Here is a 22,214-nt window from a genome sequence, read left to right as displayed (position 1 = left end):
GCTAAGGATCTTTTGCTCGAAAAGAGGAAATAAAAGAGATCTGGAACTGTGAGAAATCAAATCCTATCCTGCTTTACTTCGTGCCCTCAGCCTGAAGAATGAAAGCAAATTAGAGAGTCAAGGTAATCTTTCTTTCTCTTTTGAAGTGTAACTGTATAAAATGATTTACAAATGATTTAAATCAAAGTGGAGGGAGGGGACTCAACAACTGGTGATGAATTCAACAGTTAAAAAAAATTGGTCACAAATAATGCCATCTTTGCTTTGTTACAAGAAAATAAGGCACATCCTTCTTTTTTTGGTAAGCATGTTGGGGAAGGGAGGTGGATGTTGCCTATTAAATCACAGATTGGATTCTAGGGGTTTACTTTCTACCAGTGGGAGCTACCTGGTTATACAAGAATGTATAAATGTAAATCTTCCTTTACACATCAGGGATTCATGGAAGGAATTTTGGGATTCACCTGGGGAGATACATTATGTCTTCAAAGAATTAAGATGCACCATGTCTTTACAATAAGCATAAATTGAGGAAGGACTGGCAATGAGAAGAAACTGCTTATGGAAATGGGAGGATACAGTCCTGAATGCTCCAGAACAAACTCAGTTATGTCACAATATTATAAAAGAAGGAAGGCTTGCCATGTGCCATACCAGGATATATTTTCTAGGCCCTTTCCAGCTCTGGCCAGCCCCAGGTTGTTAGAAGGCCTATCAGGATGTTTTGAGGGGTTCTCTCCCTAGCTTCCCATACCGTGCAAGCATTGCAGGCCGTTTCTGCCGTCTGGAAGCCTATTATTTGGCATTCCCACATTGGCCTGCTCCCCAGTTGCGGCCCCCAAGCCAGGGTTCATTCCCTGCAGATACCAGTCCCCTAAATTAAGGAGCCTTGGTCACAGGTCGCCCTCAACCAGGAGGGTGGGGTTTGGAGGTCCCAGCAGGCTTGAGCCTGGCCCCGCCCAGAGAGGGGGCGGAGCCTCTCCGCGGCCCTGCCCCGCTGGCCCAGGGTGCACGTGACCCGGGGCCCCGCCTCCCGCCCGCTCCGCAGCGCCAGCTCGGCAGGCGCGGGGCGTGAGTCTCGAGTGAGACCCGCCAGCCTCCAACTCCGCAGCGCCGGAGCTCGGCGGGCAGCAACTTTCTCCCCGGAGCGGCCGCGGCGGCGGCGGCGGCGGCTGCGGCCGTGGCAGCCGGAGCGGGAGCCCGGAGGACGAAGGCGGCGGCCGTTGCTCCTGCCCTCTCGGGCTGTCCAGCCCTCCGAGACCGCCGGCCCGCGGAGCCTCGTCCCCCCGGGAAGTCCCGGGCCCCTGCCCTATGTCCCGCAAGGCGAGCGAGAATGTGGAGTACACGCTGCGGAGCCTGAGCAGCCTCATGGGCGAGCGGCGCAGGAAGCAGCAGGAGCCGGACGCGGCGAGCGCGGCCGGGGAGCGCAGCCTCCTGGCGGCCGCCGAGTCGAGCGCCAGCCTGCAGGGCGCGGGCGCGGGCGGCGGCGGCGGCGTCGGGGACCTGGAGCGCGCGGCGCGGCGGCAGTTCCAGCAGGACGAGACCCCCGCCTTCGTGTACGTGGTGGCCGTCTTCTCCGCGCTGGGCGGCTTCCTGTTCGGCTATGACACCGGCGTGGTGTCGGGGGCCATGCTGCTGCTCAAGCGGCAGCTCAGCCTGGACGCGCTGTGGCAGGAGCTGCTCGTGTCCAGCACGGTGGGGGCGGCCGCCGTCTCGGCGCTGGCCGGCGGGGCCCTCAACGGCGTCTTCGGCCGCCGCGCCGCCATCCTGCTGGCCAGTGCCCTCTTCACGGCCGGTTCCGCGGTGCTGGCCGCGGCGAACAACAAGGAGACGCTGCTCGCCGGCCGCTTGGTCGTGGGGCTCGGCATCGGTGAGTTCGCGCTCTTGGAAGGGCGTCCTTGGCCCTGGTCGCTGCATTCCTTTTGCCCCTCCGGGGTTCCCGTCGGGGCTTGCTGGTCCCGAGAATTCTCGCTTCTCTTGCTCCTTGAGAGCCCATCTGTCTGTTACTCCAGCATCAAAGGCTCCCGCGAAGGTTGTGGGGCGGCGGAGGTGGGTGGTGTTCGCTGTGGGCTCCCCGGAGCCCGCGTGGAATCTTCTGTCACTCACGGACAAGTGAATCCGCGTGATTGTTGCATATCTCAGTACTTCTAGGAATTCCACTCATCACCTTGATCCAGCCCTACCTGATGCCCCCCTAGGGCTTATGAGAGGAAGGTCTCCTTCCTGTAGCGTCTCACTGTTTTGTTTTTGTTTTTGTTTTTTTTTTTTTTTTTTTACTGCTAGCCCCTTTCTTTTTCTAGGATTCCAAGCTCTGAACTTACCAGTTTTAAAGTCCCAGTAAGATAATTTCTAAAGTTAATTAAGTGATTCTGGACTCTTTTCTTTGCTACCCCTACTCTTTTCTTATTTAGTTATTTATCTTTAGATGTAGTATTATTTTTCTCTCCTATTGTTTTTACTATTGTATTACCTCTTGCTTTCATGTTTTCCCCAAGTGAATTCCTTGTTTTTCTAACTTTTTCCTTTAAATTCATATCCACCCATTCTCCTTTTTCCTTTCGCCTCTCTTGCTTTCCTGTTGGGAACCAAATTATCTATTAAAGGTCATGTTCACTTATTAAATTCATTTAGGAGCCACTCCCCCTGTGGATAAATGCCCAGCAAGATAGATGTTTGCAATTACTTTAAAAATGAAAGGATTAAGGTTCCCCTGGCATTGATTTTTCACCCTGGTTGCTGAGCAGGGGAGGCACAATTGGCAAGTTCTTGGCAGACAGAAGCTGTTTGGAATGTGCTTGGTATTATTAGAAAGCACTTTTGAGGGAAAGTAGGGGGTTGAGACATAAATCTCACTAGTAATTTTTCTAAGACACACTGCTGATGCTTTATAAATGTTTCATCCCATACTTCAGTTTGTTTCCTTTAGGGTGCTGTTGAAGTATTTTTTTTCTCCCTATGACTGGGACTTGAAAGCTCTTGAAACCTAGAACTCCTAAAGATTTGTCCATTCACCACTTGTTTGACATAGTCTGTATTTCACCCCCTTCCTTGCAGTCTGTAAGAGGAAGTGAGACCCATTTATATATTTCCACGTTCAGGAACCGTGAGCCTAAACCCCAGCTCACTGCACTTTACATCCAAACTATTTCATTGCTGACCTTTCTTTTGTTTATTGTACTGTTAATTACTGAAGCAGGGCAAGGCTCTCAGTAAAATATTAAGTTGGCACATGAAGGTCCCAAATGACCAGAAAGTACAGCTGAAATGAAACCTGTCTGTAGAGGAACTACCTGTGTGGTTAAAGCCAAGTGATCAGGATTCTTTCCTCAGTATTCTCAGCATTCTCTGCTTGGGACACCTGGACCATGTTTATTGTTTCTTCTGACCTAGAGATAACATAATTGTAGGTCGCAAGATATGTTCAGTGAGACCGAATCTTGTGATTTGGAAACTGAATAATGTTTTACAGAGGTCTTTGAATGAAGCATGGCAAGTATTGTGTATTTGGATATTATGTGTACTCTTTTTTATTGGCTGGGAAAATTGAGCCCTTGTTGTGTGTAAGGCCCCCTTGGAGATACTGTGTTGTAAGAGTAGCAGGGTGGGAATAAAGCCAGGTAGGACTTGCGAGCCTCCATAAGAAAGTCTCTCCCCGGAGAGAGGGCTGATGCATTCAAAAAGGGTACAGTTCCCTAACAGAAGCTGAAAGGAAGGGCTTCCTCCTGGAATTGGATTGTTGATGCATGAGTGGTGTTTGAACAGAGATGCGTGAAGGACCTTCTCAGCCAGGGAATGAATAAAGAAAGGAAAGCATAGGGCTTGCTTGGGGAACAAGGTGGATGCGACAAAGAGGATTAAACCCGAGGTAAGATCGGAAGAGTTGGTGTGCAGGAACCATAGACACCTCTTACTTCAGCCTCATTCTGTGGCACTTGGGCTGCTTGCCTGACGGTGCATCCCAGTTGAGACGTGGTCCTGATCTGGTCCTGGTGTGACCCACCTCCCTTCTCTGAAAGACCCTTCGAATAGAAGCATTGCTACAGAGTACCATAAAAGCTTTCTTATCAAATGAGGAATGTTAAGGTCATAAACACGCTTTGAAATAGGCCACGTTTTGAATTAGGATTGTGCAGAGCATGTTGTACTGTAACATCCTTAAGTCACAAAAATTACTTACCTCCCAAAGGAGAAGTCACAGAATTCTTTTTAGCTGCAAGGAAATGGGTCCCTAACATGATTTTTTTTTTTTTTTTTTTTTAGGGACTTTATATCAGTTTTGCTTGTTTAGTACACTAAATCTGGGTTAATTTCATGCTACTTCTTTTTAAGTAGTTAAATTTTATGTGTGGTGAGAATTTTTTTTTTTATTTTTGTTTTTTGATCCTTTTCATTCTTAGTAGATGATGAATAAGACAAAATGTGGCTTTTGATATCTTTTCAGACAAGTTTGCAGTGATAATTTCTTTCACAGATTTACCTGTGGTAAATACAAAGCCCATGGGGACATAGCTTTTGTTCATTTTGTTCATGGCTGTATTCCTAGCCTGTAGGAGGCACTTGTTGATTAAATGAATAGTGAGCAGAAACATTAAAAAAAAAAAAATAATAATTCCGGGGCGCCTGAGTGGCTCAGTCGGTTAAGCATCCGACTTTGGCTCAGGGCATGATCTCGCGGTCCGTGAGTTCGAGCCCCGCGTCGGGCTCTGTGCTGACAGCTTAGAGCCTGGAGCCCGCTTCAGATTCTGTCTCCCTCTGTCTGCCCCTCTGCCGCTTGCACTCTCTCTCACATTGTCTCAAAAATAAGTAAATGTTAAAAAAATAATAATAATTCCTTTCTGTTAGGGTACCACTTTAAAATGGGATTTTTCTTAAAAAAGTGTATTATCAGAATATTTGAAAGGCCATCTAAGGGTTTTAGTTTCTAACAGTTTAAAGAAATCATTCAAAAAAAAAATAAAGAAATCATTCATTTATTCACAAAATGCTAAGTAAGCTGTATTATTGATTCTGTCAGATTTGGAGTAGGCAGTAATTAAAAAAAATCTCATCCTGGAGGTGTTCATTCTCTAATAGAAAGATCATCGACAAATGATTAAAATACAACAAAAGTTTCTCTAAGAGCGGGAAACAGAGTAGGCAATGGATTCTTTTGGAGAGAAGTAAATAGAACACATAGGTTTTACAAAAACATTTAAACTGGGGTTTGAAGGGTGAGTAGGAGTTCAGTGGATATAGAGGGAGCTGGGAAAGGAACTAATATGTATTTAGTGCTTTGGTTTCTATTAGGCACCCTGCATTACTTACATATGCTATCTCATTTAATCCTTCTAACTCTGAAATAGATGGGGCACAGGTTCCCCTTTTGCTGGATGTGGAAATAGTTTACAGCAGTTAAATGACAAGATCACCAGTACAAAGTCAAGATTAAAAAAAACAAAGACTCAGAGTCTTTTGCTCTTTATATTACTCTGCTGGGCATTTAAAGTAACATTAACAGCAGATGTAAAGGCACAGAACAATCAAAGCAGTATTTGAAGCATAAAGTGAGTGAAGGGTGGTGATGGGGGTGCTCATTGGGGGGAGGGTTGGACTGATTAGGATTAATTGGCCATGCCTATACAGGGACAGTCATGGGAGGTTTTTAGCTGGAAATGATACAACCAGATTAAACATCCTTTGTGTCTGGTCTTCCGCCAGCCCCCAACTTTTAAACTCTTACTTTCTTTCCGAAACCTTCTTGCTTCTTTGAATTTTGTAGTATTAGAAATCCTTTGGGGCGCCTGGGTGGCTCGGTCGGTTAAGTATCCAACTTCAGCTCAGGTCATGATCTCACGGTCCGTGGGTTCGAGCCCCGCGTCGGGCTCTGGGCTGATGGCTCAGAGCCTGGAGCCTGTTTCAGATTCTGTGTCTCCCTCTCTCTCTGCCCCTCCCCTGTTCATGCTCTGTCTCTCTCTGTCTCAAAAATAAATAAACGTTAAAAAAAAAAAAAAATCCTTTGCCGAGATGGTTACTCCAGGGTGAGTAAAGCATAGCAAGTGGCCAGGAATTACGGGAATGGGAAGAGTCTGTGGGGCCTTCAACAGAAACCTTTGAGAAAGATAAAGCTGTCAAGCAATAAAGTGTAGTTAATCTGTATTAAATGAGTCACGGTAAAAGAAGCATCAGAAATCTGGTATTAGTGTTTGCTTTAGTTTAAGGATTCTGTTTTCTTTACAAGTTGCAAAAAAAAAATCAGCTTACTGAGTGCCTGTTTGAGTAGGGCATTATTTTATGTTTTTGTTTTCACCAGAGTTTCCTTTGGTTTCTCAGGTTGGTTTCGCTGGTGTCTAGAGTTGGGTTTTGGGACCAGGCTGTCTAATTTAGCCCTTTCCCCACAGTGTTGGCATGTAGTCTACTGTTCGTTATAAGCAATGATTTAGTGCCTGTGTAGGGAGTACAGATATTCAGATATTCATCAGTATTCAAAACTTTTCCTGGGAATTGACATGTTAATTTACATAGCACTGGGTTATTGAATCCATCTTAGATCTACATCAGTTTCTCCGGTGTCGCCTCTGTCCCGGTGCTCCCTCTGCTGGAACACAGTTTGTGTTCCAGCATATTGCTGCTTGGAATCGGTGTCTTATAACTTGTTGAGTAATATTTTTAACAATATGACTTTTTTTCCCCCAAATAGCACTTTGAATTCTTATTCTTTGATGCAAAGCAAATGTGAAGTCTTGTTGGATCAAAGACTCATTCGTTACTGAGATTAATGTCAATAAAGAATTTCCTGTGAGGTAAGCAAGGTTAGTCAGAATCAACCAGATTTTTAAAATATCAGCTGATGTACTTTTATTTTTACTTTTTTGCAATTGTTTTCTTTTCTACTCCCTCACCTCCCCCTCCTACCTCCCTCCCCCGCCCCCGGACCAGTTGCCATTTCTTTCAGTTTCATCTCTCAAAGCAGGATTTCTTTGTTGGATTTATGGTCTCTACCAGCATGAAACTGTCACGTAAAGTAAAACTTTGTTTCACTTCCTCTGTTTCCTTGTTTCACACACATTATGTATGTAACCCCTGCCCCTCCCCACTTTTCTCTCTGGTGGCCTTGACATTGCAGAGTTACAGGGAGGGTTATGACCTAATTATGTTTGCCTAGTAGTGTTGCGGCCACACCCTTCTCGAGTGAGTTACAGTAAGAGGACAGAAATCTGTTCACGTGAGTTGTGTGAGTTGTTTAGTGACTTCAGTATAAAACATTCTTTTTCATCCTCATTTCTTTCTATGTTTTAAGCTCAAAGCCAGAACACAGTCTAAGTTGACTGACTTTGCTCTGGTGTCTTTGGCTTTAACACATCTAATGATCTAGCACCTGCTGGTAGATCTCAGATAGCAAGCAGTCTTTGCCTTCTTACTGAAAAGTCCAGGAGACTATTTTTTTCGTTTTCTGATCCAGCTTGGTTCCTTGATGCGATCCTCCCAGTCTACAGCTCTTTTCATTTCTCTTCACTTTCTTCTTCCTTTGACCTTCAGAGTAAATAGTAGGAGCACTTCTGTGGAGAAAACTTTGTCAGGAGGAAAATCTCACCAGAAACCCCAAAACGTGTTTTCTACATTTAAAATGTAATCTCCCTGATAGCCAAGTTTTTTACAGATACTTCTAAACTTGAGTTGGGTGTACTGCATGCTGTATGTTTCAGCCTTTTATTAAATAATAGCACCACTGTTAGGAATGATGCGGTCTGGACTGTGTGTCAGAAGCCACATGGCAAGAATTTCACTTCACAGCAAGACCGCAGTGTCACGGGGGGTCACCAGCATGTGATCAGCGTTCTTCTGTCTCTGATTTCATCATCTCTCTGTCCAGCACCGGGGGAGTCTCAGAAGTCAGTCTTCATGGCAGAATGTGAATAGGCAATCGACTTAGCTCCCAGTGCCCAGGAAACAGCACTTAACGCTTGTCCAGCACTTACTCTGTGCCAGCTACTTTTCTCAACATTTTGCGTATATTCACAGAAGCCTCATAAGAATCCAGGCAGGTAATATTCTTTTTCTTTTTAAGATGAAGACATTTAGACGGAAAGAGAGGAAGTGATTTTCTCATGGTCACAAAGCTCCTGAGGGGCGGAACCTGAGTTAGCGCCCAAGAAGTCTGGCTTTGGAGTCTGACCGTGCTCAACTGTGCTGTGACAACTGCCACTTCTCTCTGAAACTGGCATTATTATTTTCCACGATATCATGTGGATGTTACTTTTAAAATAGAAACTTTTAACATGAGTTAAAAGTACATGAGTTCAAACGTACAGCCGTGGCACATAAGGAATGTCAGTGAGAAAAGCAGAGTTGGTTAGGACATTTCTTTATCTCGCTAAGGGCTGTGGACAGCAATGCCTGTAGTCGGGGCTGTTGAGTTGTGCAACGCCAGGGGCTCCATATCCCCCCCCCCTCCCCCCCGGGGCTGCGTTCACATGGAATACGGTGAAAACTGGGCCCCGGGAGTTGAACAGCACAGAGATACTGCCTGTGGCACAGCAACTAAAATTTTAAAAATGCCTTTTCTGCTTTTCCCTTTAAGCTTCTGATCTCTTCTTGGAATGGGCTTTTCCATTACATTCTCTCTACCCCTGTCCCACAGCCATTTTCTGAGTGATGACTTTGTTGAGTGCTAGAGAGACTCAGAGAAAAATAATCCCTGTTCTTAAAAGACCTTACTGGGGAAAGACAAACATGAGAACACAGTAATGTGTTGTTAACTCTACAATAAAAGTATCTGTAGGATGTTTACTCATTCTGCCAGGTCCAGCGTGATCATGAAAGCTTTCTTAGTAGGCCGCTGCAAAATGTTGATACTTTCTCTGAGCCATGCTCATGGCATTTAACTTGTTGCAATATGTGTTTTTGACCATGACTCCTCTCCACTGGTAGACCAGAAACTCATCGTGTTACCTAAATAAAGCGTGAATAGCATTTGTATTCTCTCACTGCACTTAGTACCGTACTTTAAAAATATTAAGCGCTTAAATATACCAAAGATTGTAGGTAAAAAAATAGGTGTAGGCCACATATGTAAAGGTAAGGAATGCACGGATATAATACTCAACAGGACGTTGCTATAGTTGAACACTTAGAAACCTCAGGTACGTACTCAGTTGCTGCACTGTTAATTCGGAAAGTGGAGAAGCATGGTGAAGCTTGAAGCCTCTGGTCCACACTGGCTGGGCTCACACCCTGGCCGGCCACATACTACCTGGGTGCTAGTGTTAATTCTTGGGCTTCAGTTTCCTCACCTGAAGAATGGGGACAATACCTGCCTTATAGGGTGGTTATGAGGATTGAATGAGTTATCTTGTAAGTTGTTTTTACAGTACCTGGCAAAGTAAAGCCTCACTGTTAGACATTCACATGTAAGCTGTGCAGCCGTTGGCACGTTACCACCATGTGCCTCAGTTTTCACATCTCTAAAACGAGTGTTATGATAGCACTTAGAAAATAGGTTGTAGTGGAAAGTAAATGAGCTCGTGCATGTGCAGGTAAGTACCTGGCTTTCAGTAAATGGTAGCTCTTGTTATCAGGTGTAACCATCTCTGTCATCACCTTATGAACATTTTATAAGCAAGGGAAATAAAATTATGTAGTTAGATTTTAATGTTGCTCAGAGCTGGTAACAGATGAGTAAAAATTCTGTAATATAAATTGAACAGAAAGAAAGACATAATGAGTAATTTGAAAGTGAGACAGTACTGTCTTTCAAGTTTCAGTTTACATTATATAAGATTTACTTCTAGCAAGACAGATGAAGTTTTGAACTGGGTCTCGAAGAAGGTTATAAACATAGGTAGTCTGAGGGAAGGATACTTTTGTGCTGGGGGAAAGGGGGGGTGACAAATTTAAAGCATTGAAGAAAGTAGCAGTTTTTCTTGGCTAGGCTAGGTGTAGGGGTTGAATAAGAAAGTGGTAAAAATGTGACCTGTTTGTTAGAATATAATCTTGGCTTATGGTAAGGGACCAGTTGGGGCTGTGATATTAGATATGTCTTATAATGTAGTATTTTATATGCCTGTTTATAGAAAAAATAGTTCAGTTCCTAGTGAAAAAGATGTATCTCCCTTTCAAGAGGCAAATAATGAATAGCTTTAATAACAACTTGAAAGTAATAGCTTTGGAATAAAAAGAATTTTAGTAATGGAAGCTTTCATATAAAACTTCCTTATATTTTTGGGCTTAGTTTATGACTCCATGTCAGGAACTCATTCCCTACAACATAGAGAGGAAATTGGAAACTAAAATTGTGAGCATCCTATTCAAGGACTAAACATTGACCATTTAACGGTTGGTTAGCAATTGCCTGTCATTTCAAAAAGTAAAGTATAATGACTGAAAATGAGTTGCAAACACATCTAACGGTGGACTTCAAAGATTCTTGAAATACAGGCCTCATTATAAATTAAAATCAGGGTGAAACCTGAAGCAGTTGCCGCTGAGTCTACCTAATTCTAATATTTACTATACAATCCTGAAGAAGATGGCTTCTGATACTCCTCCTCCCCCCATTTGGGACCAGCAAAGTCACTGTAACATGGCCGTTGGTGATTTTGTAGGTTAAGTGGCATGTATGTTTCAGAGGTCATGCAGGGCCCACAGGCCTCCCCCTGCAAGGAAGTTGGGGAGGCTGGAAAACATGCAGAAAACACAAAACCGTTTGGCATGACTGTTGAAAGCAAGCTTGTTGGGAATTCTTCTAAAATCTTTCATTTTATTCACTTCTATGTCAGGAAAATAGGTAGAATTTTTAGTTTACTATTCTTTCTCATACTTGTCTCTTAAGTGATTTCTGATGTTAAAATTCATCCAAAGAACTTAGAGTTCTCTTTAAAATGTTTTTTATTTATTTTGAGAGAGAGGGAGAGAGAGCACAAGTGGGGTGGGGGGAGCAGAGAGAGAGAATCCCAAGCAGGCTCTGTGCTGTCAGTGCAGAGCCTGATGCAGGGCTTGGATTCTTGAATCATGACCTGAGCCAAGATCAATAGTCGGATGCTTAACTGGCTGAGCCACCCAGGCTCCCCCAGAGAACCTACAGTAATAACAGTTTGTCATTTTTCCTTGAATACGCTCTGTGCGAAAATCTCTAATCTTCATCTCCTGGGGTGTAATGCACACTTAAGGGCAGCTTATTAGAAATGTAGTAAAAAGTCAAACTATGGTAGACCCTGAAACAACGGCCATCCTTTATGCCTGTGTGTGTATGCATTTTATGTGTATTCGCTCATTAACCAAAGGTCAATTAATGGAAGTGCAAAGGGGTTAGGTAACTAACTTAGCCCTGTTGGTGCTGAGATTCAGATCCAGGTTTCTGATCAAGCACCTGTGTGTGCCCTACCTCTCCGTTATATGATACATTCAGTTCTTAATTGTGAAAGCTAAAATAGTCACAATGATATTTCCTAGATTAGTAGATGGATTTAATGTACTTAATGTAATTTAATTACATGTATGTAGTTTAAATCCCTGTAAGATACTTTATAGAATTTTAAAAATGATTGTCGAAGGAATAGTGATGAGGTTGGGGGAACAGTAATGAGTGACTAGATAGAAATTACTTCAAATGTGTAATATGTTATTATATGACATAGTAATATATTGTGAAAATCAGAAAAGAGATGAATGGAGCAGAATAACAATTTGAGCAATAGATCCAGGTATTTGTAAGGGTCTAGTATTCAACAAATCAGAGAAGACAGCAGGTAAAAGAATTATTAAATAGTTGAGAAAAGGAAATAATATGAGTAAAAACAATGTAAATGAAATTTAGATCTTATATTCTCATTAATATTGATGTTTAAGAATCTCAAGTTTAAAGAAACTAGGAATGGAGTGATTTTCTTCTAGCCTTTATCGGTGACATGGTTCATTACATTATAATTTCTTAAACCTCTAGAGGTTTTAAAAGCAAGGCAACAGATTGGAAAAATATTGTGGTACATTTGTTTAAAGGAAAAAATATGCTCATAGCATATTAAGTAAACTCTTTACAGCAAGATAAATGCAATTAGTAAATATACTCTTGGAAAAGTGTTAAACCTTGTTAATAATTAGATATGAAAATTAAAGTAACATTATACTCACTAAATTAGCAAGTTGGAAACAACTCAGCACTAGTTGTACCCTAGGAAGAGCCTTTCTAGTTGTAAAATAAATTGGAATAATTTTCTGTACATATTCCAGATAATATCATGGCATGTTTAATATTTTTCATTCTTTTGCTCATTAATTCAACACACCTATTTTGAATAACTTGTATGTATTAGTACCAAATTAAACACTGCAGTGCAGAAGTTAATATGGTGAGGTCTGTGCTTTTGGAGTTCATGTGTAAACTGCTAATATTCTTTGATTTGGGAATTTCATTTGGATTATAGTATAAGGAAATAAAAGAAACTCATTTTGCATGAAGATATTTATAGATGTACAATATATAATTTGGAAAAAAAAACTGGGGGGAACCTCCAAATGCCTAGTGATTGGGAAATAATTATGTAATGTGGTAGAACATTACATTGCCATTAGAAAGAAAACATGAGCACCTGAGATATATAAAATTGTGATTGGAGGTAGAGTTTGAAAGAAGGCATAACACTGTATATATATAGTTAACATGTGGCAAAATAGTTTTTAACTCTTGTTACTGTTCCTTGTATATTATTAAAACTTTACCTGGAATTCAGATTTCTGTTTTAAAATACACAGACACATGTGTAACAAGACTTTGGTAACAAAGTCTCATTTTTTTTTTTTTTTTTTCCAAAAGAGATTTTGTCTCTTACTCTGTGGAATGAAGTTTTTGAGAAATGACAAAGATGTTATCAATAATCTAATCATATGAGAAGGTGCTTAAAAGTATTTTCCCCTAACTTTTAACTCCTTGCATGAATTAACAAGACCCCATGGTGTGTGATGTACATTTCTTGGATCTTATTATTTTATATATCCCAGGAAGGTTTGTGGCTTACTTTGTCACAGGGAAAAATAAAAACAATCAGAATGAGAACATCCACAAACTCCGTCATCTCCTCTGCATCCTCACATGTTCCTGCCTGCACCTGCCAGATGCCCTGCCTTCCTCTGGTACCTGCAGATGCACTGTCTGTGCTCCTGCCGAGCGCAGCCTTGCACTCGTGGTTGAGAGCTCCTCTCTCTCCCATTTAAAGCTATTATTCCAGCTGTTTCCGTCTTTTATTGCATAAAGTTTCCCCTTCTACTGGATCATTCCCGTAAGTGGGCACAAATTGCTGTTTTGCCGTCTTTAAAAAAATCCTTTCTACCTCACTTCATCTTTTAGTTACTGCCTTGTTTATGTCCTTTTCTTTACATGACACAGTTGCATATATTCCTCCTCTTCAGTTCTTCTCTTCCCATTCTTTTGTGACCCCTTTCCAGACAGGTTTTGCCCTTACCAGCTGACCAGTGTTGCTCTTGTCAAGATTACCATGCCCTGTGTTGCTCATCCCAAAGACAGTTGTTGGTCCTAATCCTACTTGACCTGCCATAGGCTTTGGACGCAGTACATCATGCCTTCCTGAGGTTCTTTCTTTGGTTTCAAGGACGCCACCCTCTCCCTCTTTTTCCTTAGGCTGTTCCTTCTCAGTCTCTTTTTGAGATTCTCCTTCATCTTCCAGAACTCTTACCTTTGCCAAGCTCCTCCTTGGAGCTCTCCTGTTTTCTGTTAAAATTGACTCCTTTGGTGCTCTTAACCTGGCTCCTGGCTTAGAATGCCTTGTGTTTGCTGACAGCTGTCTAGAATCTCAGCCCAGATCACTTTCTTGATCTCCAAACTCCTGAGCCCAGCTGCTCACCTAGCTTCCTGCTTTGCCTCCTATCTTCCATGTACCAGGTGAGGGCATCCTTGGTGTTTGAGTCCAAAGCCTCAGCATCCTGCTTGACTATCTCCCATTTCCCACATCAAGTCTGCCTGAAAATCTTTGAATCTAGCTTCTAATTGCATGTAGGATCTATTTTTCATCACTTCCACTGCTAAATCTAACATGACATCTCTCACTTGGAGCATTGCAAGTCTCCTAACTGTTCACCCTGCTTCTTCCTTGACACCGCTGCCTTCTTTTCTGCACTCGACAGGCAGAGTGGTTCTTGTAAAATATAAATGAGATCATGCCACCTCAGTGCTGCTCACAGTGCTACCCTCCATAGCTCCCCAGCTCGCTCGGGAAAAACCAGTGGCCTGCAAGGCTGTATTATTCTTGCCTCTCCCCACTCCTCTTTGATCTTTCTCTCTACTACTTTCCTTCATTCCTGCTCCAAGCTGCGCTGGCACAAGTTATCCTTCCAGCCCTTTGCACAGCCTCCTTCCTCTGCTGGGAAAGTTCTCCCCATATATCCACATGGTCCCCTCATCTTTGTGTTTCCATGGTTGTCTTAAAGTTGCAGCCTCCCACCACTGGTACTTTCTAGTCTATTTTTATTCTCACTTTTTATTACTTGTTACTTTCTATTTTCTTTCTCCTTGCTTTGTTGTTCTCAGTTCCTTTTTACTAGCTGGTATTTATGTTGCTTGTTTCTCTCCACTAGAATGTAATCTCCATGAAAGCAGGGTTTGCTTGTTGCGTTCCACCAGCACCAGCACATAGCGTAGCTCCTAACACACAGCAGTCATTCAGTAAATGTTTCATGTATAGATAAAAACAAAAGCAATGTAACTCTGGTGAGTAAATTTTGAGCCAAGATTGGATTATGTATGCATCAGAAACGTGGGAAATTTGTGCCGTGGATGGGACTAATTAAATGTTCTCTAGGGTTACTTCTGATTCATGTCTGTGGTTTCAAACTTTTTAAAGTATTTGAGAAAAAAATAGACATTTTAAGTTCAGTTAAGACATTTAAGTCTAACCTTGTTCTTAGTACCTGGGACAAAAGCAAATCTCTTTCTCAGTCTTGCAAGTCCAAAACATGGAAGTTGATTCATGTTTGAAAAACGATCAGAGACTCTCATGGATGCAGTTAGAGGTAACTATATTGACACCTGATGCCAGAAGCACCTGGCGTGCAAACTTATTACATGGTACATGTCCTTCTCTCGTGCTACTGATGCTCTAATGTCTGTTCTTTCCTGGCAGAGAGGTTTGTGGGCAGAGGGAACTATTATGATTCAGTAGTTGCATGTTTGTATTTGAACTTGGAATTAAAGCAAGGTGGGAGGGGCTTGGAGAGTTCTGTTTCACCCCGAGTATAAAGAGGCCTGATCAATTTTTCCTGACCTTCAGGTCATCTCTGATTCCAGTTTTCAAAATTCAGTGAATCTTTCTCCTGGAGCATGCTATATATGGAATTTGGAATCTCATCTTGTTCTCAGTACTCAATCCACATTGCATATTCTGTAAGAGAATTCATTAAGTAGTTAAATCCTGATAGTTTAAGATTAAAAAAATAAAAGCCACTGTATTTTCTGTTATGGATCTGGTTGTAAATTTAAAGGACGAAACATATATGTAAGTGTATTATGTGATACATTTTATTTATTTTTTTTTAATTTTTTTTCAACGTTTTTTATGTATTTTTGGGACAGAGAGAGACAGAGCATGAATGGGGGAGGGGCAGAGAGAGAGGGAGACACAGAATCGGAAGCAGGCTCGAGGCTCTGAGCCATCAGCCCAGAGCCTGATGCCGGGCTCGAACTCCCGGACCGCGAGATCGTGACCTGGCTGAAGTCGGACGCTTAACCGACTGCACCACCCAGGCGCCCCAGTGTGATACGTTTTAAAAGATGGTATTAAATGTATGGAATTTTAAAAGTAAGTATCATGATCTTGAGTTTGCTCTGATCCTTAAATTATTTAGATTTAATTCTGGATATGAAAAGTGAGGTTATGTTTCAAGTGAAGCCAACCTGTAATTCTTCATAGCAATGAAATGGCATGATCACTAGTCCAAACTGTGATAACAATTAAAATAATCAATTTATGCTATGAACACCTGGCTTAAGCCAGATTTTCCAGTTTACCATTCTATGAGACTTCTAATTTTGTAAACCCCTTGAACTTTTAATCCCTGTGAAACCATCCTTGTTATCCCAGACATGCTTTCTTACGCCTTTCTTTATACTAGCTTTTAACATGTATGGTATTTATCTATCATTGTGTTACGTATTTTTCTGTAGAAAAATACACAAGGCATAGTCATACAGATAAAGTCTGCCTGGAGCTAGCAAGTCAGGCTTCACAAAGAACTTCGTAGGGTTTTCATGTGGGTCACTTGGTAGTAAGTACTTTGTGTTAAAAGCTTCGTATAGTTCCTAGTACTTAATAAGGACTAAATAAATATTAGCTCTAATGTTCTTGTTGTAATTGTGTTTTCATATAGCTGTGTTCTCTACCATTCTGTAAGTTTTAAAGGTGCAGAAGCCATGCCTTTTGCCTCCCCCTGCCTTTTTTTTTTTTTTTTTAAATCCCTGTGGTCTAGCCCAGTGCCTGATAGACTGCTGGTACCTGTGTTTGATTAAGCGATATGAATTTTTCCTCCCATTTTATCTCTCTTATAGACAGACATCAACATCTTGAATTGGTGAGCAAAACCAGACTCTACTGAATAAGTTTTCCTGGCATGTTAGTAAGGAAAACCTTCTGTAGAGCTATAATTTGCATGTTATAAGTACAAATGGATGAGTTATGTAGTTTCACATCCATAGTTCCTGGTTAAATGGAGAGAGAAATTATGAAATTTTCATAGGTGATTTTAACCTTGAAATACAAAGAAATGGAATTTACTCCATCAGATTTATGACATGTCCTTATTCTTTGATGTCAGTAGGTGGCCAATTTAAACTTTAGTGGAAGTTCAGGCTATTTTCTGGTATACAAAACCCAACGCAAGATCGTAATAATATGCTGTTATTTTTATATGCTGTTTCCACCTCCTTCTGTGAAATAGGATTAAATAAGTGATACTTTAATAATGTCAGCATAAGTAAACTTTAAAGAATCTAATGATACTCATGAATGAATACATCTTGTCAATATTTACTGCACAAAGTATGATACATAAAGTGGAATTAAGGGATCTTTATTTTTTAAAGCTTGTTTATTTATTGTGAGAGAGAGAGAACAAAGGATCTGGAGCATGAAGCAGGCTCTTTGCTGACAGAAGAGATCCTGATGTAGGGCTTGAACTCACAAACTGTGAGATCATGACCTGAGTAGAAGTTAGACAGTTAACCAACTGAGCTACCCAGGCGCCCCAGGGATCTTATTTTATATAATACAAAGTTTCTACATGTATACATCTTTACCAAGAATGTCTTAGTAAAGATTGTGTGGCAGTAACTTGGTTTGCGTTTTTATAAGGTAATATAAAATAGCTACAGATATAAAGGTTGTTATTGTGAAAGAACAGATGTTGAGAATTGGGGAAGAACTCGATTTTAAAAAATGAGTTTTTAACCTGATAGAGAAAAACATGAATGTTGGAAAAGAAACACATAATTTTGTGATACTCACTTCGTATTTACACAAACATTTATTAATCTTCATCTGTGTAAGAGATCATTCTGTTCTGGAGCATTTTCAAAATAATATTTTTCTAAATATAACACCCATTTTCAAATATGCATTTATATGTATTAAGCATTCAGAGTAATAGTTATTAATAAGCATTAAAGCTTTGCATATACATAGCTGCTACTGTGATTAATAGTTAAATTTACTTACTTTAAGTGAATCACTAGCAGACTTAATCCAACTTGGATTAAAGGAATTTGGAGATGTGAATGCAAGGCTATTGTCACAATTTTCTTTTTATTACTGAGTGGTCATGAAGATGAGGTATCCAGAGATAAGACTTACAGGCAAATGGTGCCTTAATTGTTCAAAAGGGAATGAATTCTAGGAATTAGAGATCAACATTATCATTGCTAGGAAATTATAAAATATAATTACAGTGAAGATTTGGAAGCATTTAGAAAAGAGTGTGATGTTTACTAAGAGTTTTTTGGGGTTCACCAGGAATATGTCTTATTAAACTAACCTCATGTTTTTTCTTTGAAAGAATTCCTGGGTTGGTAGATTAGGGAAATTCTTCAGGTAAGGAATCTGACACATTCTTCTTTCATTTAACATATTTAAAATTTTTTTAATGTTCATTTTTGAGAGAGAGGGAGGGAGAACGAATGTGAGTGGGGGAGGGGCAGAGAGAGGGAGACACAGAATCCAAAGCAGGCTCCAGGCTGTGAGCTGTCAGTACAGAGCCCAATGTGGGGCTTAAACCTACAAACCATGAGATCATGACCTGAGCTGAAGTTGGACGCTTAACCGACTGAGCCACCCAGCTACCCCCGTTTAATTTATTTAATAGAATATTTACTTTGTACTAGGTGGTAAACAAAACAAAACAAAAAAACAACATAGTATTTCCGTGGAGGATAATGACCAAAGTAGTCTCTGAAATCTTGCAGAGAAGAAAGGATATGACTTGGTTGGATGCTCTGTCAGGGTCGAAGAGTATGCCCAGAGGGAGGTCTCCAGTCGGTGCAACCCACAGCTCAGTCCTAAATGCTCCGTATTTATCAAATCTGGGGAGGCCAGAGCAAGCTAAGTGGCTGTTATGCTTGATAACAGAGACAATATTCAAAATATTTTCAAGATACTAGAAGGCTCTTGAAAATCAAGAAAAAAAGTAACTGCTAATATGTGTATGATGTTTATCTTTTACATTTTAGATATGCTTGTATTATTTCTTTTAACCCACACTTAGAGCTGGGCAATACTGAGACAGACTCCTCCAGCGAATATCCAGTTTTTATAAGTGGGCAGTCTACATATGGCACGGAGACACCTGTCCAGGAGTGAAGGAGAAATCCAAAATATGAAGGGCTTCTTCAGTGATTACAGTGGAGAAATGGTTTTATCAAAGCTACAGGGGAACTTGTCCTCTGAAATGGAATAAATCAGCTGAGATACTCAATATTGCAAACTACCAAAGGGGGTAGGGGCAGTGTCCTTCGTAACTTCCTATTAGTGTTTATTTAGTAAGTGTTGGTTTGATTCACTGACAATGCCCGAGTCATTTTATTACCTTTAGCTCCTTTTAAATTATTAAATTTACTTTCCTCGAATTTAGTTTGAGTCTCTTTATGAAATCAAGGACTTTTTTTATGTTTGTAAAACATGAACAAGGCACCTCTGGAAGCCACATGTCTCTGGCACCCTCTCTAGAGTGCCTCAGTTCTCTTTAAGTGATTGATTCTGCCACTTACCTGAATCCTTTCAAGAAAAACGTTATGTAGTATTCTTGAAGTGATTGACTTGCAAATAATGTGCTCCTAAGCACTTTTTTGGTAAATTTACCAATTTCTGGAAACTAGAAATTATTTCACACTTACTCTAGTTGTAATTGAGTTATTTAGATTGGATATTCAGAGATTAATTAGACTCTCAAAACCAGTAGGTGCTGGCACCATAGTACACATTTTATGAAGATGCTAGGATAAACATGCATCTTCACTTTGCTGTTGTTAAAAAATATTTCACCAAAGGAATTCTTGTAAAAAAAAAAAAAAAAAAAAAGCCAGTTTTGTCACATGGCTTTCCTGGAGCTTAGGTTCCCGTCTCTCTCCTCATCCTCTCATCTTTATCTGCCTTCCCAACCTTCAACACACTCTGGTGTTTTAATTTTTTAATAAAAAAAAAAATGGGGGGGTGCCTGGGTGGCTCAGTCGGTTAAGCGGCCGTCTTCGGCTCAGGTCACGATCTCACAGTCCGTGAGTTCGAGCCCCGCATCGGGCTCTGTGCTGACAGCTCAGAGCCTGGAGCCTGTTTCAGATTCTGTGTCTCCCTCTCTCTCTGCCCCTCCCCTGTTCATGCTCTGTCTCTCCCTGTCTCAAAAATAAAAATAAACGTTAAAAAAAAAAAAAAAGATTGCTGTTTCTCAATCTTAAAGTGTGAGTAAAAACACTGTTAGGATTTCTTCAGTATAGTATACTTGCTGTGTCTACACTACTTCAGGACAAAGGCCCCTTGCTCTTCTCCAGACAGGTTAACAACCCCCAAATCCCACCCATCGTGAACTGTTTTGGTAAGACTTACCTTAAAAGGCAGCCGTTGCTGATTATTGGGTTTTCAAAGGTATTCTGAAGAATCTGTGATTTTTCTCCCCAAACAGTGGGATGACTAGTCAGGTGCAATTTCTTCTGTAATTCCTTTTATTGTGTGATGTGGAGGTCAGAAAGATAACAGTTTTAAAATAAAGTGGTTTGGTGAAGGCAGTGTTTAAATGCCATCCTTTTCAGTTTTGGTATTTGAAGTCCTGCAAAGCAGGTTTGTATGTGTGTTTTGAGTAAGAACTGCCTGTACTTTGGGACTCATTATTTTTTTTTTTTTTTTTTTTAATTTTTTTTTCAACGTTTTTTATTTATTTTTGGGACAGAGAGAGACAGAGCATGAATGGGGGAGGGGCAGAGAGAGAGGGAGACACAGAATCGGAAACAGGCTCCAGGCTCCGAGCCATCAGCCCAGAGCCTGACGCGGGGCTCGAACTCACGGACCGCGAGATCGTGACCTGGCTGAAGTCGGACGCTTAACCGACTGCGCCACCCAGGCGCCCCGGGACTCATTATTTTTAACCGTACCCCTTTTGTGCTTCAATACCAAAAAGAAATGTTAATTTTTTTGTTTTTTACTTAATAGATTAAACATAATTTCAGGCCATTAAAAAATGAGGGGCTTTTTCCCTCCTCCCTTTTCCCCTTCATTTATACAAAAATTTAGTAAAGTACGGTGCAAGAAAAAACTTGGTAAGGAAGAGGTTGTAATATTCTTTCTGCCTAATTTTTATTTTTAAAACTTTAGGGGCACCTGGGGGCTCAATCTGTTGAGCATTTGACTCTTGATTGTGGCTCAGGTCACAATCCTAGGGCTGTGGGATCGAGTCCCATGTCGGACTCTGCAGTGAGCATGAAGCCTGTGAAACCTGCTTAAGAGATTCTCTCTCTCTCTGTCTCTCTCTCCCCCCCCCCCCCCGCCCCATCTCTCCTCCCTCTCGCTCCCTCCCCTTCCCCTCACCTCTTCTTCTTCTCTACCCCTGCGCTCTCTCTTTATAAAATAAACAAAAAATCCACAAAACTTCATTGTGGTAAAAGCACTTAACATGAGATCTGCTGTCTTAAATTTTTAAGTGTATGGGGTAGTATTGATAACTAAATGTGCAGTGTTGTACATCAGAGTTCTAGAACTTCCTCACTGTGCGTACTTGAAACTTTATGCCCGGTGAGGAGCAGCTCCCCGTCTCCCCCTCCCCTCAACCCTTGGCAACCACAATTTTACTTTCTACTTCCATGTATTTGACTATATTAGATACCTCATGTAAGTGGAATCATGTCATCTTCTGATTCATCCAAATTGAGCTCTTTCTTCTTTTTGAAATACATTTCTTCCCCTAGGCATTGCATTCTAATGTATTAACTCATTTAATCTACATACCATACAGTAATGTTATTTTTCATTTCACAAATGGGAGCTTAGGCACAGGGAGATTAAATAACTTACTGAAGGACATATACCCGAAAAGTTGTGGAGGTGAGATTCAAACCCAGTATTTTATATTAACCCCAGAGTCTGGTCCCTTAACCACTGCACCATGCTGTTTCAAGATGGTGACAAGAACACTTTTCATACAGAGTTGGCTTGAAAAGTAAATGAGGGGCACCTGAGTGGCTCAGTGGGTTAAAGGTCCAACTCTTGATTTCTGCTCAGATCATGATCTCCCGGTTCGTAGATTCAAGTCCTGCTGACAGTGCAGATCCTGCTTTGGATTCTCTCTCTCCCTGTCTCTCGGTCCCTCCCCTGCTCATGCTCTCACCCTCTCTCTCAAAATTAAATAGACATTTTAAAAAAAAGTCAATGAGACAAAATGTACAAATCTCTTATAACAGTACCTGGCAGATAGTAAATGCATAGTAAATGTTATTATCATTATTGCATTTTAATTTTAATGTATCTATTATGTTCAGCCTCAGTGGAATAGTGTAAAGGAGATATATATATATATATATATATATATATATATATATACTGATTGTAATGTAAATTATTTCATGAACTGATATAAATTACTGGCCCCTCTGAGCCCTAGGTTTCTCAGCTTTAATTACAGGGAAAATATTGCCACATTCATAGTGGGTTTACAAGCGTTAAATTACGAAGCATTACGTGAGGGTACCTGGTATATATAAATGT

At 41.0% G+C, this 22,214-nt stretch overlaps 1 protein-coding gene across 1 annotated transcript in view; it reads left to right on the top strand.

The window, feature by feature from the left end:
* Positions 1-1,075: 1,075 nt before the first annotated feature.
* The window catches only part of SLC2A13 (solute carrier family 2 member 13), a 381,960-nt gene continuing 360,821 nt past the window's right edge, over positions 1,076-22,214 (top strand). The window contains exon 1 of the mRNA XM_007090808.3: positions 1,076-1,870. Within this exon, the coding sequence (XP_007090870.2) occupies positions 1,312-1,870 (559 nt within the window). The 5' untranslated portion in view covers positions 1,076-1,311. The remainder of the gene's footprint in view (positions 1,871-22,214) is intronic.

The sequence above is a fragment of the Panthera tigris genome, chromosome B4, assembly GCF_018350195.1.
Source record: "Panthera tigris isolate Pti1 chromosome B4, P.tigris_Pti1_mat1.1, whole genome shotgun sequence".
Lineage (NCBI taxonomy): Eukaryota > Metazoa > Chordata > Mammalia > Carnivora > Felidae > Panthera > Panthera tigris.
This window is presented reverse-complemented; position numbering and strand designations above follow the sequence as displayed.